At 37.2% G+C, this 12,189-nt stretch overlaps 1 protein-coding gene across 3 annotated transcripts in view; it reads left to right on the forward strand.

Annotated features, from left to right (window-relative positions):
• LOC138962446 (diacylglycerol lipase-alpha-like) overlaps nucleotides 1–12,189 on the forward strand; it is a 115,235-nt gene that overhangs the window by 92,104 nt on the left and 10,942 nt on the right. For 2 of the 3 annotated variants that reach the window (XM_070334256.1, XM_070334258.1), the window contains 8 exons: nucleotides 268–348; nucleotides 2,205–2,237; nucleotides 7,142–7,284; nucleotides 7,635–7,703; nucleotides 8,014–8,086; nucleotides 9,201–9,388; nucleotides 10,765–10,894; nucleotides 11,784–12,026. In XM_070334256.1, coding sequence (XP_070190357.1) covers nucleotides 268–348; nucleotides 2,205–2,237; nucleotides 7,142–7,284; nucleotides 7,635–7,703; nucleotides 8,014–8,086; nucleotides 9,201–9,388; nucleotides 10,765–10,894; nucleotides 11,784–12,026 — 960 coding nt within the window. The remainder of the gene's footprint in view (nucleotides 1–267; nucleotides 349–2,204; nucleotides 2,238–7,141; nucleotides 7,285–7,634; nucleotides 7,704–8,013; nucleotides 8,087–9,200; nucleotides 9,389–10,764; nucleotides 10,895–11,783; nucleotides 12,027–12,189) is intronic. The other variant, XM_070334257.1, reaches the window with a different exon arrangement.

Genomic DNA, 12,189 nt, shown 5'->3' on the forward strand with positions numbered 1-12,189 from the left:
TGTGTGTGTGTGTGTGTGAGAGAGAGAGGGTGGTGGGGTTTCTGTATCTCTTCCTACATTTGTTTGTCTGTGTGTGTGTGTCTGTCCATCACGTTACTGGCCTGTCTCTCTTTCCATTCCTCTGTCTATCTGTGTTGGGGAGAAAGAATGCCTTTTTTTTTGGGGGGGGGGGGGGTAATGGAGGCTTACATTCAGTCTTACATTTCTAAATTGTGTGTGTTTTTGAGAAAAAACTTGTTCAAGTGTGTTTGTTCTTTTCTAATAAAGGGCATGGTGCAGGCAGCATTGTACATCAAGAGGAAACTGATAGAAGATAAAATTCTGGACATGGCATGGGAGAGAGACGAGGTATGCATAGTTGATTGTTTAAATTTTACTTCCATTTTATTGAACATGAATGAGTGCATTTTGTTCTTGTGTTATATTCTTGTGATCGTGCACCACGCGTTTAAAATCTTGACATGTTCTACCTCTCTCCTTTAATTGTAATGCTATTACACACTGGATAGATAACAAGAGGGGTTCATTATGGAATATTTGATGTATGATAATACAAATTATTCACAATGTTCTTGTGCTCTGGTTATTTAATGAGGAGATCTCTGTCAAGTTAATATATGTGGGTGCAACAGAGCGAGGTTACAACATTCTTAATGATGTATGGAAGATTAAAAGCAAGTTCTACTTTTCTGTAAAATATTCTGTCCACATGCAATCTTTATCAGTAAGAGTGTAACAAAGTCATCGGTTATTAAAAAGAAAGCTTTACTGAGAGTTTATTGGTAAAATTCGTAAGTATCGTATTATGAATAGAATTTCTTTCTTCTTCTTCTTTTCCCCTCTTTTTCAAATTGTTAAGATCAGAAAAAAAGAGTTCATTTTAAAACACACAGAGAGAAAATCAACAGTATCTATAATAGCAACACTTTACTATCTCTCACGGCACAGAAAGAGATGAATATGAAAGAATACTCTCAAGTTTTTAGAGTGGAAATTGAAATATCTCAATTTATCGTGCTTTAATTTGAAGCCTTTCTACGGATTTGACACAGTCACTTTTATCTTTTAACTTTCAATAATTTCCCTTCAGTAACATTACATCAATAGAAAATACAGCATGATGGCACTACATAAGCAATGACATGATTTGTTTCTACTTCTCTCATTGTTCCTGTGGCTGTTCTGAGTGCTTGAATGACAGTGCAATTCTCTAAGGAATGCAGAATACTGTAATTGTGCACTTAATTGTTTCTTTAACAAAAAGTAACAGCAAACTTGCATGAAAGTGAATGTAGCATGCAGTAAATAATAAGACTGCGAATTTGAGTGCAGGAAAAAAAGCATGCAGTACTGTCGTTTTGAACTGTTAACATATACCAGTGCCTTGGGGTTACGTACTCTTATGTCAAGGGTGGGGGATGGAAGGTGGGTATAACACTGGAGACAGGAGCATAGGAAAAAAATTCTTTGATCTTTCAATTCTCCTCTTGTTTATTAATGTTCATTTAATTTGTATATATATATATGTGTGTGTGTATGTGTGTGTGTATGTTTTTGTATGGCTCTGAGGCTTTGTTTCCTTTTGCATCAAACCAACACGAAGCCAATCCAAATCGGAGTGTCTACAAAGAGAAATAATGTATACCAACAGTTGTATTAGTTTTAAAAATTAATCTTGTCACATCCACCATCATGATTATTCTTGAAAGTTTGTATTTGTTTGGACCACATAAAATATGCTTTTGCATGAATCCTTGTCCTACTTGTTTCATTGTCACTACATATGGATTGCCTTTATTTTTTGTTTAAATGCTTCCATACATATAAATGTTATTCAATATCTTTTCCAAGTCAGTACAAATCTGGTCTGAATCGAAGGATGAGTAATTTGTTCTTGTCAAATAGTTAATATGCTAGCTCATCCTCAAATAGTATTCATATCTGAACAAATCTGAAAAAGTGATGCAAATAACATGATTTTTGCAACATTTCTGACGGAAAGACACCAGGAAGAACCTATTTTGGATACAAACTGTCTTACATATGGAAATAGAATGCAAATGTACTTCAGAATGTGTAAGCATAACAAAACCCATTGGTGTGGTAATGGATGGAAGCAGAAGGAAACATAGCCTAAATCTGAATGTGTTAATACATTGTGATCTGCTTGTTATTGGATGTGTATGTATCATGTCTTTTCCTAGGAGTACACCAGTAGCACCCACTGGTTAAAGACGGTAATGATTTGATGATGTACATGAGTGTCTTTCTTTCTTTCCTCCTTTTTTTTCATAAAAAAATGTCTGCACGGACACTTTTTAACTTTATGAAGCTGTATATATATGCATGACGCAGATAATTATTTCATCAACTAATATATGTTTTGGGCAGCATGATGAATTAATATTTTGTGTCTTTGTTTTCTTTCTTGTTGTAATAACTTCTGTTGCAGTCATCAATGCTGTGTACCAACTGCTTATTATGAAAACTTGGTTTAATTGTATGAATAGAAGCATTTCTGGCTTTTTCTAGGAACATCTTTGTTGCTTAAGATTACAAAATATAATCAGTTTTAACAAACACGTAATTAGGGCACATACAGTATACTCAGTGTTTTATCAGCTGTATCATGCATAAATCTGAAACGAAAAGACTGCTCATGTTACAGAGTCAAGAATAAAAAATACAATAAAGGCTTGGTTTATGTAACGTTTAATTTCAGAAAAAAACAAAGCTGTCACAAGAACTTTGACCTATTGGTCTTTAACGTAGACAAACAAGATACACAGAAGGTAAATAGTGTTACTGAATGGTACTGTGATCTATATATTATCTGTGAATGTTGTTGCCTGCATCAAAATGGATAGTTCAGCGAAATGCAAAATGCTTTGTCCATTTGGAAGCGATACCATTCACAGATAAATCACTGAGTACCATTTAGCGTCGCTATTTCTCTTTTGTATACATAAATTGTGTTTGCAGTCAACTCACTTCGGCCTATCCAACAGATACGTTGTAATTTCTTATGAATGTTTTGGTTTGTCCATAATTGAGAAATGTTTTCTTTAGATTTAGTTATAGTCCTAAAATATAGAAGAAACATCTTCCTGAGAGAAATTTAATCAAGATATAGGAACACATATCTCCAAAAGGCTCCCTTCTCCTAACCTCAACACCATTACCCCTGTTAACTCTTCAGTTACTGCCCTTAAACTACCCCTAAACCCGCTCCTTCCCCCTCCCCATTCCCGTCCACCCGCCCAACCACTGCCACTCTACCCCCATCTGTGACCCCCCGCCCCCAGATCATCCACACAATGAAATTAAGTTGTGTCCCAATTCTTATTTATTAAACAATTTACAATGCTTGTGTCTGCTGATGCATAGGTTTATGCAAAAGTTCATGTAAAAGCAAGGAAATCCGATTTTTTTTGGTTGAAATATACTACAATTGTACATGTATTCACCACGTTTTTACTCATATAGCATGCTGGGAAAGCCAGTGCAAACTCAATAAAGAGAAATTGGGATCTTCTTTTTATAATTGTAGATTTTTATTGACCAGTTATCAATTTTGTTTTCACAGCCTCCAAATAAAGTCAATTGCCACACAAAACTACGGGTGAGAGTATATATTGTGACAGAAAAGAAAAATTGTTGTCTTCTTGTTTTGGTATTGTACAGGAGGGAAACTACTATGGATTTTTGTTTTAAATTCTCTGATACATATTGTATAATACATTGTATAGTGACAAGTAGAACGGTTTACAAACAATTCACATTTACATGCATGCTTGCAGGTAAACTATTGTGCAGTAACACACACGCACACACACACACACACACACACACACACACACACGCACACACACACAAACATGCACACACACGTGTACAACAAATATGCACTGTACATGTACTTGGAACTGTGATGATTCCTTGTTCATGTTTGTAGAAGGAATGATTTAGTTGAGTGTAGTTTGTGACTGCAACTTATAACAGAGTCATATGTATGCTGTCAGGCGGGAAAAGTTATGTCAAAGCTGCCAGCAAACCTGACACTCAATGTCTGATCATGCGTTCACTCATTGTTGTACTCACCATCAAATTTCACCCTTATTTATTTTTTGTGTTGCTCGTTGTTACAAAAATTGATTTGTTCTGTTGTGTTTTCTGTTTGCATTTTAAGCTCTTTAGTTGTTGTGTACAGACAAGCAGACATCAAAGTCAATGTCATCATAAACATTTCTCATAAGATATTTTTTCTTTTTTCTTTTATTTACTTGTTTATTTATTTATTTATAGAAAGTTTTAAACAAACATAATTGGTCTTGTATGGGTTTTGGGAAAACTATACTGTAGTTGACATAAACTTTATCAGTGCTTGACTGTCTTGGGAGGATGCAAAAGACAGACATACATGTATACTATAGTCTGTGCTGTTGTTAGCGGGACCGTTGTTATTTACTGTATTAATTACAATTTGTTCAGCATGGCGTTTTGTAGAAGGTCGCTTTCGGATTTGTAATAGAATATCTCTATCTTTTTTAGCATCTTGTACAATTAACTTTGTTTATTTTTTCTCTTTTATTAGCACTGAATTGCTGTAACCTAAACTACAGTAGGAACATCATTAGCATTATGTTAATGATGATGCGCTTTTAAATTGATCTGATGCTTGTCTGCAGTATCCCTCTATGCTGTGACTAAATTGTAGCTCTGTAGCCATTGGTATAACTACATGTACAACGAAATGCCCTTTTGACAGAATGCAGGCCTTAAAAATAAAACACAAGAAAGGTCAGTTGTTTGAATGTTTATTTTTTTAAACCTAAATAACAAAGTGACTGTGGTGAGATGAACAAAGTTAAAAAAAAATTTTAAAAAAAAGGAATTCTGTACTCACCGATAGAAGGACAGCACAATAATATTATTGTGCTGTCCTTGTATCGGTGAGTACAGAATTCTTTTGTTTTTTAACTTTGTTTATTTTTTGACAACACGAAAGATTCACGAGTTCGTTGACCAAATGATCTTGCAATGAACAGACATACAAATTCAATAATATGAGAAAAATAAATAAAATATCTTATCTGAGCAGGCGTTGTTCGACCTGAAGATGGCAAGAGGCAAAAGGATTTTTTGTATTTGCAACATGTAGATGACTGTGAGCATATAAAAGTCTTGTGCATTGGGGCTCCAGGGCTACAGTCTCCAGAATTTTAGTGATCTGGCAACTCTTCAAATGGGAGAGCCCCATTTCTTAAATTCGGATAACATTTCATCATTACTCTGTAGAACTGAAGAATTAGATGTGACCGAATGTGAATGATTATTGACCAGGGATTATAATGCATGACATAGCTTTTTGGTTTCAGTCCTTTTGATAACTTTTTCACCCTAGAAGTTTTAAGTACCAAAGCTCTGATAATTATAATCTTTTTCAAATAATGTTGGTTTTTGTCTATTATTCCTAGCTTAATTTCTATCTTTTTGTTCAAAAAGAATGTGGGAAAAACATACGAGAAGATTTATTAGTATTTTTAAATCAAACTTCTTTTTTTCTTGTTACATTTAGTCAAGTTATGACTAAATGTTTTAACATCGAGGGGGGAATCGAGACGAGGCTCGTGGTGTATGTGTGTGTGTATGTGTGTGTGTGTGTGTGTGTGTGTGCGTGTGTGTAGAGCGATTCAGACCAAACTACTGGACCGATCTTTATGAAATTTGACATGAAAGTTCCTGGGTATGATATCCCCATACGTTTTTTTCATTTTTTTGATAAATGTCTTTGATGACGTCATATCCGGCTTTTCGTGAAAGTTGAGGCGGCACTGTCACGCCCTCATTTTTCAACCAAATTGGTTGAAATTTTGGTCAAGTATTGTTCGACGAAGCCCGAACTTCGGTATTGCATTTCAGCGTGGTGGCTTAAAAATTAATTAATGACTTTGGTCATTAAAAATCTGAAAATTGTAAAAAAAATATTTCTTTTATAAAACGATCCAAATTTACGTTCATCTTATTCTCCATCATTTGCTGATTCCAAAAACATATAAATATGTTATATTTGGATTAAAAACAAGCTCTGAAAATTAAATATATAAAAATTATTATCAAAATTAAATTGTCGAAATCAATTTAAAAACACTTTCATCTTATTCCTTGTCGGTTCCTGATTCCAAAAACATATAGATATGATATGTTTGGATTAAAAACACGCTCAGAAAGTTAAAACAAAGAGAGGTACAGAAAAGCGTGCTATCGTTCTCAGCGCAACTACTACCCCGCTCTTCTTGTCAATTTCACTGCCTTTGCCGTGAGCGGTGGACTGACGATGTTACGAGTATACGGTCTTGCTGCGTTGCATTGCGTTTAGTTTCATTCTGTGAGTTCGACAGCTACTTGACTAAATGTTGTATTTTCGCCTTACGCGACTTGTACAATGTCTTTCTTCTGGGAGCAGTACAATACCTTTCATTTGTCCAAAACAATGCCTCTTATGGAAAGAAAAATCACTCATTTAAGAGTTGTTGATTCTTTTTTGTTCAATTCTATAATCATTTAACTATTTCCATTATGGCAGTATTTTTTTTAGTGAATCTGACTTCATGTTGTAAAATCCATCCTGTTGCGTGTGAGTGTGTGTGAGTGTGTGTGCGTGTGCATGTGTGTGTGTGTGTGTGCATGTGTGTGTGTGCGTTCTTACATGTGTGCCTGTGTGCCTGTGTGTGTGCCTGTGTGTGTGTGTGTGCCTGTGCCTGTGTGTGTGTGTGTGCCTCTGTGTGTGTGTGTGTGTGTGCCTGTGTGTGTGTGTGCCTCTGTGTGTGTGTGTGTGTGTGTGTGTGTGCCTCTGTGTGTGTGTGTGTGTGTGCAACGTGTGCATGAATGCATATGTGTGAGGGTGGGTGTTCCAAGATCATTTAGACAATGCATGACTACTTCAGGTGGAAATCCTGCATTAATAACAGATAATGAGTTAACATTTTAATCTTAATTCAGAATCGTGTATCTTTCATCACAAACCATCTAATTGTTTGTTCTGTGTTCTGAAATGTAAAATTTATATTTGAAGTGATATCCGTCTCAAGGGTGATATTCATGAGCTGACAATACTATTTGCCTGTGTGTTTGGTGCTAGGGTCGGGACGTAGCGAAGTACGACCTGGTGTGTGTGGGCCATTCTCTAGGAGCGGGGACAGCGGCTATTCTGGCCATTTTGCTCAAGGAACAGTATCCCACTCTCCACTGCTATGCCTTCTCTCCGCCTGGTGGTCTGCTCACGTAAGTCTGTACTGTTTGTTGCTGGGGTCAAGATGTGGATGACTCAATGGATGGATGTGCGGCTATATGACTGACTTATTGGCTGTCGTGTGTGTCTGTGTCTGCATGTCTGTGTGTATTTGCGTGTGTGTGCGTGCATGTCTGTGTCTGTATGTGTGTAAATGTTTAAGTGAGTTTCTCCCTGTCTTTTTTTCTGTCTTTTTGTTTTTGCCTGTTTGTATATGTGTGTGTGTGTATACCTCTGTTTCCACATAAACTTTACCAGCTTATCTGTCACACAGTTATATTTCTGTGTATCCTTTGGCTACGTGGGTTAATCATTCAAAGATGTCTATTGTCGACTGTTTCAGACTGCCGTGTGTAGAAGAAACAAAGTCATACATCACATCGGTTGTTGTTGGAAAAGATATTGTGCCCAGGTCAGTATTAATCTTTTGCTTGCACTCCAAGCTTTGAATACATGCCCAAGATCGAGATGTGCAGTACTTTTCTTCTTGTGAAGTTGAGACAATAAAAAACAAAATGAATTCATGTTTTGGAAGAAATTTAAATGATATGTGTTTGGATTTATCGACCTATCAGCATATACATTCAAAAGAGTTTACATTGTATGTACAAATGTTGTTAAGCAGATGAATGTGATTTCTTCTTTTTTTTGTGCTGCATATGTCAGCATTAAATTTGTGGTAGCAAATTACCTATAATTTACCATGTTAGTTTTTGTTGCAGGATTGGCTTGCCTCAGCTAGAGATGCTACGGACAGACATTATAAATCTTATCAAAAGCAGTCAAAAGTCGAAGGTCAGACATTTTGATGTTTTAACTTTGCAAGTTAAGCATTTGGGTAGTTTTGGTGGTAAAGTACCTACATGTTTGCAAGGAATTGAACAAGAACTCATGTAATGTTACAATTGCATGCCTGTCTTATTGAGATGAAGTGTGACAGAAAGATGTCTGTTTTCAATGAAAAATAAGTGCTGCAGAATGTAGTTACTGCATCAATACTTCTTCTTCTTCTTCTGCGTTCGTGGGCTGAAACTCCCACGTACACTCGTGTTTTTTGCACGAGTGGAATTTTACGTGTATGACCGTTTTTTACCCCGCCATTTAGGCAGCCATACGCCGTTTTCGGCGGAAGCATGCTGGGTATTTTTGTGTTTCTATAACCCACCGAACTCTGACATGGATTACAGGTTCTTTTTCGTGCGCACTTGGTCTTGTGCTTGCGTGTACACACGGGGGTGTTCGGACACCGAGGAGAGTCTGCACACAAAGTTGACTCTGAGAAATAAAATCTCTCGCCGAACGTGGCGACGAACTCACGCTGACAGCGGCCAACTGGATACAAATCCAGCGCGCTACCGACTGAGCTACATCCCCGCCCGCTGCATCAATACAATTTTGAATGGCAATACCAGTCTACAATGTGATTTTATTGTGTTGCAATGTAAAATCATTTAACATGTTATTTTAATGACAAATACATTTACTTAATTTGATGTTATACTGTTATATGAAGTCTTATATCGCGCGCGTATCTCCAGACTCGGACTCAAGGCGCAGGGATCTATCTATGCCGTGTGAGATGGAATTTTTAACACAATACATCACGCATTCACATCGACCAGCAGATCGCAGCCATTTCGGCGCATATCCTACTTTACACGGCCTATTATTCCAAGTCACACGGGTATTTTGGTGGACATTTTTTATCTATGCCTATACAATTTTGCCAGGAAAGACCCTTTTGTCAATCGTGGGATCTTTAACGTGCACACCCCAATGTAGTGTACTGTTCACACATCTATTTTTGGGTGCTTGTTTATTCAACTGCATATATATATGTAATTATTTTTTATGGGGAAAAATAATATACAATGTGACTTACATACATACTGTTTTTCTCTCTTGGCAGTGGAACATAATTTCCAAAGGCTTCTGTTGCTGCGACAATGAACGATTCTTCGATGAAGGTCATACTGACCTTGAGCGAGATGTGACGGCTCATCCCAGCAATTCCGCCATAGGATTGTCCGCTCATATGGCTCTTTACCCGCCAGGAAAGATGATTCATGTTGTGCGCAGTCACATCCCAAGTAAAAGGTTGGCTATCTGAGTTTTCTCCTTCCTCTTACAGATCGACCTACCTTTTTAAGGCACATTGCTGTTACGCCAAGCTTAGAATTGCTACGCTCAAACAAATAAACACAAGCAATGGCAACAGTTTGCTCTTTCTTGTGAGCCCTGGTACTCATTTCTGATTCTCACTCCGTGTAGCGGTCAGAATTAGTGCCATAAAACACCGAAAAGTGGCACTGCAGACACTTTCTATTGGCCATTATTGCTTTTTTTCTCCAAATAATCATTTTAAAAATGTATATACACTTGCGTAAAGTAGCCTAAATGTGGATATATACGAATAATTGTTGGACAATGCTACACCAAAACGCCTTTGCTATGCTGAAAATAACAAACACAAATTAAATTGCTACACTTGAAGTTTTACAATGGTTAACAGGTCTGCTCTAAATCCATTTCTTGTTCTTCTGTTTCATCTTTCATTTTTATTCTTGTGTGTATGTGCTAGTTGAGAGGGTTATATTTTGCTATGTTGGCATCATATAACAGCAACAACTATGAACTATGATGTGAAAGTTTCAAGCATGTTTTACAAAGCTCATGCAAGGACTTTCAAATGTTAACTGAAAAGTACTGGTTTATAAAAGGGTAGACTTATCACTGGTTATAAGGGATACCTGTACATTGATCATGGCAAAGAATAATATAGTATGCATTTAGTATCTGTAAAGATGTAACAGTTGTTTATACAAAGCTGTACGTTCAGTGAAGTTGGCACAGGCAGCTTGACTGAATAATAATGAAGTATAAATGAAGGGAAGCAAATGTGTGTATACACATGTGATAGGGTTTTGTTTTATTATCTCCCTTCAACAGCCATGCTTGTTTGACACTGACACGCTCTACCAAAGTGCTTGATCAGATTCACTGATGTTGTTTCTGTGTGTGTGTGTTTTTTTTCTCTCTTGTTCTTCTGCTTTACTTTTATGCAGTTGCAAAGTGGTATTTGTGATAATGTTGACTTCTGACCCATGATGTTGATTGATTGCAAAATAAAATAAAAAACTGCTGCTTCACAGAACAGTTCGATGTGTATGTGTGAATGGATACATAGTATTTACCGACTTCAGATCTGTTAACCAAAGTGTCATACCCTGAGTGACTGTGTGATTTGAAATTTTATCCCCCTTAAGTCCTGTTGTTTTTTTCTCCAGATTTACACATGTATTATCAATTTATGTACATGTACATACAAAGATTCCCTCCATTTTAAGAACTGATTTTCTCAGGTTTGTGGCGCTCTTAATAGGGATAAATTGAGATATTCACTGTTAATTTGTAATCTACAGCAGCTCTTATTTGTCAACTTGATGCTGATTGTGTAAATTGTTCTGTTGCAGTGCGTGTAAGACTACTGAAGCCATCTACCAGGCAATCTGGGTGAACAATGGCGATTTTGACGAAGTGCTGGTGTCGCCCACAATGGTCAACGACCACATGCCTGACAATGTGCTGGACTCACTGGAAAAGGTTTAGATTTCTTTTATTACTTCTGTCTCTTTTCAAAGAGCAAGATCGATGTCATTTAATGTCGACTGTCAGCTACGGACTGAATCTTATCCACATTGTCAAAAATGTGCTTTACTTTTCATTATAGCGGAAAGGTGATGTCTTACAACAACAAAAAACAGAAGAAAGAAAAGAAGAAGAAAAAAGGCAAAACAACTCAGGGTTGAAGCAGCCTGCATGCAACTGAGGTCAATAAAAAAAAAATTAAAAAATTAAAAAAAGGAAAGGTGATGCTAGGAACTGAAAAGTCCTGACACTTTCTTTGCTATTTCATCAGTTTTCATGAAAAAAATGAATCCTAGCAACATTTCTGATAGAGCAAGCAATTAATGATAAATAATTAGCAGGTCCCTTCAGTCTCATCCACTTCTTCTTCTTCGTTCACGAGCTGAAACTCCCACGAATTTTACCGTATGACCGTTTTTACACAGCTTTTGGGGGATGCATGCTTGGTATGTTCCTGTTTCTGTAACCCACCAAACTCTGACATGAATGTATGAGGTACTTTTTTCTATCGATGATTTTCTGGTGTGTGTGTGGTTTTTGTTTACTACTTCACTTTTATTATTCCGTCTATTTGATTACTTTATCGTGTAGTATGTGATGCTTTGGATCTCCATGTACTACTTTCTCTTTGACACCATTGTACATGTACTCATTTAGTCCAACTCAACTCAACTCAACTCAAATTTTATTGGCTTCAATTTTCATAGAAGAATTTGTCTTGCGCTTGGGAGAAAGTAAGAGTATAACATATAAAAACAGCATTCATATCACAGTCCTCCTTTCTATATTCTGAAAATTATATTGAACTCCTCAAATGACACACCAATCTCATCCCATCCTACAGGTACTGCAGCGCGTTGGTCCTCAGAAACCCATGCGCTCTATGACACAAGCTGAACGGCAGGCCTTCCTCTCGCAGCTGTCGGAGTCATCGAGTGCCACCCCCTCCCCCAGCCAGGCCCAGGGCTTTCTGGAGACCAGCTTCACCTCCCCTGTCACATTGCGTCATCCCCCCACGGGGGGACCAGAGAGGGACAAACAGGCAGAGAGCTGGGACCAGGCTGCGCAGCAGATACAGCACTCACAGGTGACTTGATGAATTTCAGATTTAACGTCCTCAGTGGCGGCAGTTGTATTTCAAATTCATGGGTGTATGTATAGCTTTGTCTAAAGCATAAATTCTGGTCATTTGAAAACATTCCAGTAGGGAGTGTGCCAGAAGAAAATGAAGGGTCTGAAACAATGAAGAG

This window comes from Littorina saxatilis, linkage group LG3 (assembly GCF_037325665.1).
Source record: "Littorina saxatilis isolate snail1 linkage group LG3, US_GU_Lsax_2.0, whole genome shotgun sequence".
Taxonomy (NCBI): domain Eukaryota; kingdom Metazoa; phylum Mollusca; class Gastropoda; order Littorinimorpha; family Littorinidae; genus Littorina; species Littorina saxatilis.